General features: G+C 38.7%; 1 protein-coding gene across 7 annotated transcripts in view; it reads left to right on the forward strand.

The window, feature by feature from the left end:
- The window catches only part of mios (missing oocyte, meiosis regulator, homolog (Drosophila)), a 72,819-nt gene that overhangs the window by 21,437 nt on the left and 38,790 nt on the right, over nt 1–12,592 (forward strand). For all 7 annotated transcript variants that reach the window (XM_041183670.1, XM_041183673.1, XM_041183675.1 and 4 more), the window contains 4 exons: nt 2,740–2,835; nt 6,259–6,519; nt 10,716–10,885; nt 10,994–11,059. In XM_041183670.1, the coding sequence (XP_041039604.1) occupies nt 2,740–2,835; nt 6,259–6,519; nt 10,716–10,885; nt 10,994–11,059 (593 nt within the window). The remainder of the gene's footprint in view (nt 1–2,739; nt 2,836–6,258; nt 6,520–10,715; nt 10,886–10,993; nt 11,060–12,592) is intronic.

A 12,592-nucleotide genomic window follows, 5' to 3' on the forward strand; every position in this document is an offset into this window, starting at 1 on the left:
AGAGAGGATTAATTTGCAAAACAATGTCTTACCCAACTTCAGGGTATCTAAAGCACTTCACATCCAGCAAAGTGTATATGCTATTGTAATGTAGGGAAATGCAGCAGCTAATTTTCATACAGCAAGGTCCCACAAATACCAATGTGATGATGACCATATAATCTTTTTTAAGTGGTTTTGGTTGTGGGATAAATATTAGCCATGACAGCTGAAGAAATCCCCTGCTCTTTTTTTGAATAGAGCCATGCCCACTTGAGGGCAAGAGGCATTTAATGTCTCACCTGAAAGATGGAAGGGGTGGAATATTTTGGAAAGAGGAATGTGCTATCAATTTAAAATGCTTCTATTTTCCCCCTCCCTATTTATCTGTATTTAAAATTAAAACAATTTAGTATCCTACTCCTTTTCTTTGAGAAAGCAGCCTGCCAGAGACTTATTACATTTGGTCTCCCCATCCTGGGTGTAATAGGGGCAACCATTTGGTGATATATGTGTCTCCTTTATTTTCAGTACCTGCATTCCGTTTACAAAGCTTCCTAATCGTTTTAAAAACCCAGAGAGTGGGAGGAGGGAATGGTGATAATGAGTCAAGCTTGACACACGCCTTACTAAGCTGGTCTTTTGTAGCCAGAGCACCTACTGCAGCTGGTTTCTAGCAAGCTATTTTGTTAAAAATTTTTCTTCTGATGTGAGTTATTTTGAGAAGCTTCTGTTTGTAATGTTTGAGCAAGTGCTTCAATTCCTCCCAAGTTCTTTAACCTAAAATTTCAACATTTCAAATAAATGGTTAAGTTGAATTTTTAGATACAAAGGAATTTTTAGATAAAGGCCCTGAAGTTCCATTCCAGGATCAGAGCTTTGCGTCGTTAAATTGCTTGATTGGGGAAGAGCTTTGAGTGGAATCCAATTTCAGTGGTGTTCTACTCCATGTAAAATGCAATGAAGGTGCAAAGTGGAGAGGAATTTGGCTACATTCAACTGTATCAGGGGGTGGTAGCTTGCCTGGGATTTACACCCATTACATCCTTTTTAAGACCTCAGTTGAACTCTTGCCGTTAAGAGCTGACATGTGTTTCATTGAGGCCCAGTGCAATGTACCAATGTGCACTTGCACCTTGAAAGCACATTCCCCTCCCCACAACCATGTAAATGACCCCCATCTCTGGAAATTTAGGACTGGTTCAGCAGTCTTCATGTTGGCTGCATGAGAGTTTCGCCTGCTGTATTTGCATCAGTGGAGAGGACCCAGCATAATTTTGGCTACTATATAACAAAATACATAACATTGTTAATTGGCTAAAAGCCCATGCCATTTTACTTTTGAAGAGTTGCCTCCCTCTTGGAAGAATTATGGTGTCCGCTAAAAGATCGGTGTCATTGTTAGAGTAGTTTTTGCTGATGTTCCATTGTGTGTGATTCATGCCATAAACCACTCAGTAGATGTTTATTCATCAGCCCGCCACAATGTATTTTCTGGAGGAACCTCCCATTGAAATAAGAGAGACATGATGTCCTGATGCGTTTTGAAATTTTATAGGTGGGAATTCTGGTTTTAAAATTTCAGCTTTACATCTATCTTCTGTTTCATCCGCTTGGATAAATTGTTAGAATGGTATTAAGTTATGTCCTTAAAAGTAAATGAAAATTTATGAATGTAATAAATAATAGACCTTCCTTTGTCAGCCGTGATCATATTGAATGGCGGAGCAGGGGCTCGATTGGACCGTGCAGTCTACTCCTCCAATTTCTTGTGTTATTGTATTCTTGTGTAGCATACAGTATATTATTGGGACCACAGATTTACAATTATTTGATTAAGTCCAATTGTGCTTTTGTTGTTTTAGGAGTGTTAGTGACATTTTCGAACTTGACTATCAAATTGTCTAAATTTGTATGATATTGTAAATTAATGTAAATTTTGCTACTTTGTAAAACTGTTTTATCTTAAGGTGGATGTTGCAGGTAGGTAGTAAAACCTAGCAATGGTTTGGCACTGTGTGCATTGGCTCTGAGGTTTTTGAGGACTCTGGAAGAATGAGTTTGTTACAGAATGTGAGAGCACTGGGAAGGGCGTACGATGTGACAGGAGTGGGAGAGGAATCTTGAAATCTTGGGAGCATTGGGCAGACACCCCTTGATGTGATGGTGAAAGAATGGATTTGGATAATGGCAGCACTAGGATGGCAGTGATGGAGTGTGGAGGCTTTGGAGAGGAGTGTCATTGTGAGATATTTTGAGGGATGGGAAAATGGATGGTTTATGGTTTCCACTGATTTCTCTCTGGTTTGATAGTGGAGGGAAAGGTGTGTGTTGGGGGAGGGAGGCACAGCAGAGGATGATGCAGTGCTTAGGATGAGGTATCTAGCTCTAGTGGAAGGGAAAGACTTTTCATGTTGCAACCATCTGAGTTTATTTCTTAATTAAAATTATATGCACCATAACAAGAGGTTGAACAGAGGTGTATACAACTGGCCTTGAGCTGCCTTGCTAATGAGCCCCACTACCAGGTGCTGAATAATGAAGCCAGTGGCGGTTTGATTACAGAAGTGCAGATTCTGGGTTTGATTACATTCATGTTCAGATTGTGGAAAATTCAAGGTTATGGTATATTACTAAGAATTGGTGAAGCATGATGACATATGTAAACATATATTTACATATTGTCAATTGCTATTGAAGCTGATTTTTTAAAAATGAGCTGTTTTTCCCTTTCTGTTGCTTTCCTATATTTACAATTACTCATGAAACAATATGCTGAAGATGCAGAACAGAAATCTGTGAACAAAGTGCCTCACGTATACTCTGGAATTAAAACAATAGTAAAATCAAGTGCAGGTGAGTGTGAATTAATTGATGTGTTTCCATCCACTTGTAATGTTTGTTTCTGTTGTGAATGCCTGCAGTTTGATGTTCCAAATGCTATCAAATAATTAAAAAGGGTGAGAATGCAGAATTTAGCTTCAAGAAGATTGAAATTAATTTACAATCCAAAAATCAGGTTTCTTAATTGGGCCACATTTAGAATAGGAATACTGAAATTGGTTTAATTTTAACTATCCTAAAACACAAACTGCATAATTCAGCTTTACATAGCAGCGACTTTTTAAATTTTAACAGGTGTGTAGCAAAATAATCAGGAAACATGAGCATTTTAATACACCTTTTGCAGAATTTACACAGTCCTATTTTCCTGCTTTACAAGTTTAACTTGTTTTTGGTTATTACATCTCCTCCAGCACAAAAACAGTTCCAAGTTAATTAAATGTATATGTTTTTGGTGTAAGTAGAAACTCCCAGGTCCTTCTCTTTGACTCTCTTTATTGCCTGAAATCTACACCAATGCAGTTTACAGGCTAATGGTGATTCTGACCGGAATTTTCTTAGCACTTTGGATTTGGATTTGGAGGCACAAGTGGGAGGAGTGGCAATGGTGGTGTGGTGCCCAGGGTGACCAACTCTTGCAGAGAAATAAAGTTAAGGGGCACCTCCGGCATGTGGGTCTGTTAAGGGGAGGCAGGGTGGGGGTGGTGGTACTGCCAAAGCTGAGAATTCCGCTGTTCTCAACAGGTGGAGAGCGGTTCTGCGCTTGCATGAGATTTAAAGGACTGAATTACAGGAGAGACCGTGTCCTGGCAACATTCGACCCAGGGCACAGGGCAGTGGCCTCAAATCTGGGACAGTTGCATAAAATAGGGGATGGTTGGTCATCCAGGTGGTGCTAGAAAGTTTCTTAAAAACATGTGGAGCCAGCTGCCCAATGTGGGAAACTATGCAATGCTGATGGATACCTACATGGCAGTGGTGGTAACCAATTAAGAGAAGTCATTAGGTTGCGTTTTTCCCCACACCATTCCAATTTTCCTAGAGGCAACTGGGACCCCAATGTACATGGATTGCTAGCTCAGAGGAGGCATGTGCACAATGGGAGGACCTGCTCCAGCTTTACACGAGATCAGTAAATAATCAGAAGGCAACGGGAAGCCTGTGGTCATGGTTCGAGAGGCCTGCAACTGCAGCACTCATTGGTTCTTGCTGGTGAAAGTATTAGGGATTAAGAAAATCATTCCGGCACCTTCCTGCTTCCATCCCCCTCTTTGTGGTGCTCCCTTTTGTGTTCTAGTCATTGTAGCTGTACTTCCAATATGGGCACAGCGTCCCTTACATGCTGGCTTTTGATTGGCTCTCTGCCTCCCCAGTCTGCCTGCTGTTGGGCTGCGTCCTGTAAAATTAAGCCGATGGGTGCACAACTGAAATAAGTGGGGTTGAAACCCAGAGATAGCCCCCATGTCGGCTTCCCAATGCTCATGGCAAAATTCAGCCCACTGTTTCTGCAATGTCTGAGTGTTACTAGATATCAGTCCAATAGATGTTAACCCTTAAAGTCAAAATTCCAATTGGAACCTGGTTTTAATAAAGCCATTGCTTTAACTAAAGACCTGTTATTAAACGTTGGCAGTTGAGGATGTGACGTCTACGCTAATATAAACTAGGCATAAGGCATATTCTTTAAAAGTATTTGCATATTTTCATTATGGCCTCCTACAGCTTTCTTGGTTTTCTGTTAGTGTGCTAGTACGTTCTCAAATACTTCTGTGGTTATTTAGTAGAATATTTACAACTTCAGAAATTATTTTGATCTGCTTTGTTTCTTTATTTCCACATACTCTACATTTATATGAACTGATTTGTAACTTGATAATTCATATACTACAGTTTCCATGGTTTTTCTAGTAATGACAATTTTATTTTATTTTTAAATCTCAATAGTTAAAATGGTTTTGTGTATGGTTGTGTATATAGTATAGTTTTTCTATAAATGGTTTCTATTACCATGTGTGCATGGGAAAAGAGCTAAATTTCAAAGATGAGAACTTGGAGGTTTTTTAGGAAGGGGCAAGTTTACCTGTCTGGTCATCTGGAGGGAATCTCTGGCATTAGCTGGATGTGGTCTGTATATATCATGTGATATACCTACTCTGAATACACCAGAGAGCAAAAAGATAGTGGAGGCCATGTTAGCATTTGTCTGTCATGTGGGACAACCTAAGGGGAGGAATGTAATCAAATTGTTTAAGTGGGAAGAGAATGTTACTTGGTTGCAAGAGTGAAGCATATTTTGATGATGTTTTGTCTATATATACCCCCTAAGGTTTAAACAGTCTGCTTCTGCTTCTAGTTTAAAATGCTTTGATTGTCCATATTGCATGTTTCCATCTTTCAAAACCCTGTTTCAGGAATGAAAGGCCCCTTCGATCCTTCTATCTATTCAAATCACACATTTGGTGTATGTTCATTTTATAAGCATGGAATATTTATTATGACTTATCCACAAGCAATAACATTTTTTTTCATAAGTCATGCACTTTTATTTGCTTCAACAGGGCAAAATAGCATTAGTCCAGGATCCAGAACAGTCCAGAAAAATTCCTGCACTCCTCAAGTGAGGCTGTGCGATGATCATCCTGGGACTTCCCCCATTGATCTCTTGAGATTCAAACAATCAAATTGAATATTTGGACTTTCATGAGCCTTTTAATTTCAATTGTACGCTGAATAATAATTAATTGTAACTGTCAATTTTTGCATTTTAGTGCCACTATTGTGTGACAAGTAATCAAGTTCAAAAGTAATAACTTACATTAAATAGCATATTTAACATAGTAACATGTTCAAAAGTGCTTCACAGGGATGTAATAATACAAAATTTGTCCACTGTTCCATATCCATTTAAGGAGATATAAGACAGGCGACAAAAAGCTTAGTCAAAGAGGTAGGTTTTAAGGAGTATCTTAAATTGGGAAAGAGGAAGAAAAGTGGAGAGGTTTAGGGAGGGAATTCTAGAGCTTCTGAGGTTGGCAGCCAAGTATGAAGCAAAGGAAATCAGGAATTCACATGAGGCTGGAATAAAAGGAATGCAGAATTCACTGAGGGTTGGATGAGGTTACAGAAATAGGGAGGTGAGGAATCGAAGGAGGGATTTGATCACAAAGATGAGAATTTTAAATTTGACGTATTGATAGACTAGCAACCAATGTTTGGAAGCGAGCACATGGGTGATGCTGAACAGGAGTAGGTGTGAGTTATGCATAAGAGTTTTTGACAGCCTCCAGTTTACAGATGGTGCAAGGTAGGAGACTGGCCAGGAGAGCATTGGAATAGTCAAGCCTGGAAGTAACGGAAGTTACTTAATTTTGTAAACAAAGTTAAACATTGTGATGCACCTTACCAATTTTTTGTTTCCATTTATTCCATTTTCAGAGAGAAAAACAGAGTGTTATAAGCATGGTTGGACTGGGTCTGATCGGCAGACAGATTTTATCAGGTACCAGAGTGAGGAACGATGCTTGGCTTTGCAACTTTGTGGCTGGATCCAAAAAGGACCAGAGATTGATGTGGGTCCCTTCCTGAATGCATTAGAGCAAGGAGAAGAATGGGAACGTGCTGCTGCTGTTGCACTTTTTAATCTTGACATTCGAAGATCAATAGAGATTCTCAACAAGGGAGCTGCTTTGGGAAAAGGTATGTTGTTCAACTGTTTTTGCATTGTTTGAAGCTAACCAATCATTCACAAAATTGTTTTATTTGTGAATGCATCTTCTATTGGTGCTGTAGTTTTATTCAGTGAGGGGAAAACGAGAATGTGCATCCATTTGCTTTGAGTAACCAAACGAAAATGATGCAGGATTGATGCTTTTTTCTGGGGGAAGGGAATTAGAAATTTTGTCACTACCAGATTTAAGCAGGGAGAGAAATCATGAGCCCTGGTGCTTCTGTTTCCATGCCCCTTATTCCACCCCACCTCAATCATGCATAACATTTTTTTCCCCTTTTAAATATTCACCGATCAATTCACCAGTCACAAAGGTCCTAGTAAAATGATCATGCCCATTGTTGGCATCTGGTTACAAATATCATCCAATTATATATGCTGCACAGGTCAATAATATTAAGAGCAGCAACAATATAATTCAGTATTAGTTTGTGTGTGTCCTATAGGTGATCTCACCACAACTATCGTACAAACCAGTGTACAAATTCTTTTAACATCGTGCAATATGGTTAATTTGACAGGAAAATATCCCATTAGTTATTTATAACACTGCAGATGATAACTGATTTTGATGACGGCCTCAACCCTCATTAACATGTTCTTCCCATTGCACTATATGAATATGGCAACAGTAAATTCATATTTGGGGGAAAGATTCAATACTTGCAACCCAGATAAACTGCACAAGATCTTTTCCGTTCTGTAGAGGGATTAGAAAACTTTTCCTACCTGGGTGCGTGATATTATTCAATATAATTATTTCACAAGGGATGTAATTAGATTCTATTTAGTCAGTAATCTCACAGGGTAGAAAGATCAAATGACTCCTGAGGAACAAAGTGGAATGAATGAACAACATGGGTCTTTACTGTCAGTGAAAAGCATTGGAGCCCTTAGGTTTCTCTGTGCAACACAACTTTTAAGAGGCCAGAGGAGAAAGACTGGTTCATAATTGTATCTGTTTTTTTTTGATCAGCATGTCCAAAGACTTTGCTGCCTTTCGCTACAATATATTTTCAATATCTACAATGCAGTACGACTTTATATGCTATTTCATTCCTCAAAAAGTCATAAAACCACCAACATACATACGCAGACAAAAGGACAAGATTGAAGTCAATGGAAAAGCTTCTTGAGAATTGTGCAGGGTAAAACAAGTTACTGATTCACTATGAGCCCATTATGTACTCCTGTCCTGGAAATTTCACCCCACAAAGCCTGCTGACAGTAAACTTCCATTAGCAACAAAATAACTTCAGCTGTGATTCCACCCTTTGATCACAACCATACCATTCTTACTTTCCTGGTGCCAACCCATAATACACCAAAAATGGCATCTGCCTCTTTACTAATCACTCTATCTGCGGGATTTGTCAATCAGACATCTGCTAACAGCTCAGGAAAAAAGTAGCTTGAATTGCTTCATCTGAATTTTTCAGTGAAGAATGATACATGGCACAAAAATTAAGTGCGCCCTTAACTCAAGAACTGGATTGTTTCTACCCGCCCCCCTCCAGAAGCCGTCATACAAATTGTGTTGTACACTGAATTTACAGCCCAAAATTGAAAAATGTAATTAATAAATAAGCAACTCCAACAGCAATATCCTGAGAGAATTCGCTTCTAGAAGTGGTTAAGTCATAGGATTGGGTTTCTAAGAAATCCCTTTATGCTGTTTCTCTGGGATTTTGTTTTTTTTTTTGCCTAAGTTATAATGGATGATTGGAAATCCTCTGCCCAGAGAAATTTTAGTCCCACAGTATGACCAATTGCTGCTAGATTTTAAACGGAATAGTGCAGGGTAGGGTGAACCTAGGATGAAATAGAGATTTGTAAAGCTTTAAGCAATCTCTTAGTGACAAATAGGGATTTAATTCCCAGACTTTACAAGAGTAATAAAACGGCCGATAGTGATTCAACACAGTTTTGTATCATTCTGGTTTTTAGTTTTTTTACACTTATTTTGATGATGTCCAAGATTCTCAAGCCTCTAGTACATCAATACAGCGTGTCATCAGAATTGTGCCTACTTTAGGGCATGATGAAAATTTAGACTGCTATTTATATGCTGGTTTAAATTCAAAAGAGAATTTTTGAGAAGTCTACAGTATTTAATTGTATGGTGCTAAACCTTAAGTGACACCCCTACCCCACAAGGTCATTACCAGTAGTGCAGCAACTGTCAGTGAAACTAACCTGAAAGAACTGTTCTTAAAAAAAAAAAATCAGAAATGGCAGGCTGATGGTTCTGATTTTTTTTTTTAAAAGCCGGTCTTTCAGGCCTGAAGCTTATCTGAAGGACAGCGAGAACTCTGTTTTAAACACGTTGGTCCTGGATTTAGGCCCGTTTTTGCTAGCTTTTGCTTGGAATGGGCCAAACCACGTAAAGATATTAAGCACCAGTTAATCAAATTTCCATAATCTTTAATATTTAAAGAAACATTGGCTTTAAGAGAGCTCCACACAGAAAACTGGTCACACCCCCAGATCAAAATAACATGGTGAGTTCCCACCAATAATGCCCATTTATCACCTTTGGATAAGTTTTTTTTCAATTTGCTTTTTTTTTGTAGATGCAAAGGCACAAGTAGACGCATCTTAGAAGTTTTAGATATTAAATATTTTAGTAAGAAACTGACTCGTGTACACCACTAAAACTAGTAAATAATCTAGTATAGTTTAAATCAATTTTTTGTGCTTTTAAAATCTGGTTACTTACAGTTGGTGGACTAGAGACACTTATAAAAAATGCTTTTTTGTAATAACCTGGTGCTGTTTTATTAATAAGTAAAAATGGAGTTACCCACTCAAATACTTCCATGAATATTTTTAGAGCGAGGGAAAATGTTAAATAATTACGCTCTATTATGCTGCAGATTGCACTGTTTCATGAAAGGTTTTACGCTTGTGATTTAGCAAATGAGTTTGAGCGGAAACTTGACCGTAACTTCACTCTGGAAAACCACCATTTTCATGCAGATTTCAGGTTAAGTTGAAAGCAGAAATTCTACCCCTTATAATCTTTCTTGAAGGCAATATTTATGTATGTAGGTATTAACAATACACTCACCACCAGTGTTCCCTTTAAAATTTTGTTATTTTTTTGCCAGACCCCACATGCACTATATTTAACTCTGAGCCAAAGCAGATGTTGTACCTCCTAGGCTACCCACCACCACATTAAATCTGGCAACACCTCCAGCTGTGCAGTCCTTTGTAAGTGCTGAATTGTAGTGCTAGCTTGGCTTATATGATCAAGTTAGTGGAGTGGAGTTTTAACCTGCAGTCTTCTGACTTTAATTAGTGCTAATGCTGAGCCTTTACTTTGTAAAGGAATACTCCAAATTGAGATTACAAATTATGCTTTCTTGTTAATTTGAAAATAGAATTTTCTTACAAAAAATTATGCATCTTGAGACAGCTGTTTTTTGTGTCCCCATGGGCCCAGGATCCTGGCAGAGCCAGTGCTGACCCCACCAAAATATGCAAAATCAGAGGAAGTTCACCTCCTGTAAAATGCCTAATCAGCACTAATGACATCAGGATTGCAACTTGGGCAGTGTCAGAGGGAGGAAGCTTCAAAGTATTGTGGATGATGAATCCTAAAGACCTTGGAAGTGTGCCCATCATCAGAAGCTGAAATAAAGGCAAAAATGTTTCCATCTTTGGAGGTCCAAGTCACAACTCAGACTTGGAATCTCCATGTGAGTTGACATCCGCCTGACTCCTTGGTTTATAAAAACCCATTGATGTCTTGCTAAGCTGAGGAAACTCCTGCATTGGGAGTGTCCTTTCATTATTGTCGTCTCTAATGTCAATGCTCTTGTTTGTGTGGGTAGAGACTCCAGCACAAACAAGCACTACAGAAGTGGGCAAGATAGGCTTGGACTGGGTGTTTCCAGACCTCCTGCTGAACTTGTCAGAAGGCACTGAAAGGCTATATATTTTCAGCCCCAATAATTGTTAGCTTTGGCTTCCTGCATACAAGATGTGTGACAAAGAATACAGCCTTACTTTGGAAGTCAGTTAATAAGTTGGATATGGAGGAGTGGGAAGGAAGTATTTTTCAGATAGACTTTGACAATGCTATTATTGGGTTTGAATTTTCTATTTGAATAAAATATATCAAAGAGGTGACTTATAATGAATCCTTTGTGATTTGCAGGAGATTTGAACCTAAATGTTGTAGCTATGGCACTGTCGGGTTACACAGACGAAAAGAATTCTCTGTGGCGAGAAATGTGTAGCTCTCTGAGGCTGCAGCTAAATAATCCTTATCTGTGTGTCATGTTTGCCTTTCTGACTAGTGAACCAGGGTCATATGATTGTGTGCTGGTAAGTTCTATCTACCTATCATTTAATGTTTGTAATTTTGATCACAAATATATTTTTGTAAACCAATTATTTTGGCAAATGGTAACACTTTTTTCATTCCTCACTTAGTATGAGAGCAGTGTAGCAGTACGTGATAGAGTGGCCTTTGCTAATATGTTCCTAAATGACACCCAGGTGAGTGTAAATATAATACATACTTTGAACCCATTTTAAAATCTCATTTTTATGCTGAGCTCTACTGTAGTTGAAGATAACCATGGAATTTCCCTTATTCACCTGTTAGTATACTCGATTGCGTACCAAAATTCTTGACTAAATTTGTTACGTTCTCTGTGGAAATCTGTAAACCAAAATGACATAATTTACCAAATGACCCCCAACGAAGGAATTACCAACAAGATTTCACCTTTTGTAATGATTACTTAATTTATCTTGTTTCCAATTAGCGTTAACAGTTGATACAAACTATAAATTACACGTATGAACATACGAAATAGGAACAAAAGTAGATGTTTCACCATTCAATAAGATAATGGTTGATCTGTTTGTGTTTAGAATTCCACATTCCCATCCACCTCTGATAACCTTTGATTTCCTTGCTTAAAAAGAATCCCTCAGAGAAAAATTTCTCCTCATCTCTGCCCTAATAGGGCAACTCCTAATTTTAAAACAGTGCTTCCTAGTTCTGGACTCACTCACAAGAGGAAACATCCTTTCCATACCCACCTTGTCAAGACTATTCAGGACCTTATATACTTCAATCAAGTCACCCCTTACTCTTCTAAACTCCAGTGGGAACAAGCCCAGTCTGTCTAACCTTTCCTCCTAAGACAACCTGCTCATTCCAGGTATCAATCTAGTAAACCTTCTCTGAATTGCTTCCAATGTATTTGCATCTCCTTAAATAAGGAGACCAAAACTGCGCACAGTATTGGAGATATGATCTCACCAATGCCTTGTATAACTGAAGCATATATTCAATTCCTCTTGTAATAAAGGATAGCATTCTATTGGCCGTAATTACTTGCTGTATCTGCATACTAACTTTTTGTGACTCGTGCACTAGACCACCTAGATCCCTCTGCACCTTGGCATTCTACAGCCATTCTCTGTCTTAGTAATGTTCTGCTTTTTCATTCTTCCTGCCAAAGTGAACAACTTCACATTGTCCCACATATACTCCATCTGCTAGATTTTTGCCCACTCACTCAACCTATCTAAATCTGTCTGCAACCTCCTTATGTCCTCTTCACAACATGCTTTCCTACCTATCTTTGTGTCATCTGCAAATTTAGCTACCCTGCCTTCACTCCCCCATCTAAGTCAGTGATGTAAATTGTAAAAAGATGAGGCCCCAGGACTGATCCCTGTGAGACTCCACTTGTCACACCCTGCCAATCAGAAAAGACCCATTTATGCCTACTGTTTTCTGCCAGCCAATCTTCTATCCATGCTACTTTGCTACCGCTACCCCACGAGCTTTATTTTCTGCAATAACCTTTGATGTGGTACTTGATTAATTGCCTTCTGGAAATCCAAGTACAGCATGTCTACAGGCTTCCCTTTATCCACAGTGCATGTTAGTCCTTCAGAGAGCTCCAGTCAATTGGTTAAACATGATTTTCCTTTCACAAAACCATGCTGACTCTTCCGAATTACCTTGATCTTCTCAAAGTGCCTAGCTATCGTCTCCTTACAGATCAATCC

The sequence above is a fragment of the Carcharodon carcharias genome, chromosome 3 (assembly GCF_017639515.1).
Source record: "Carcharodon carcharias isolate sCarCar2 chromosome 3, sCarCar2.pri, whole genome shotgun sequence".
Lineage (NCBI taxonomy): Eukaryota > Metazoa > Chordata > Chondrichthyes > Lamniformes > Lamnidae > Carcharodon > Carcharodon carcharias.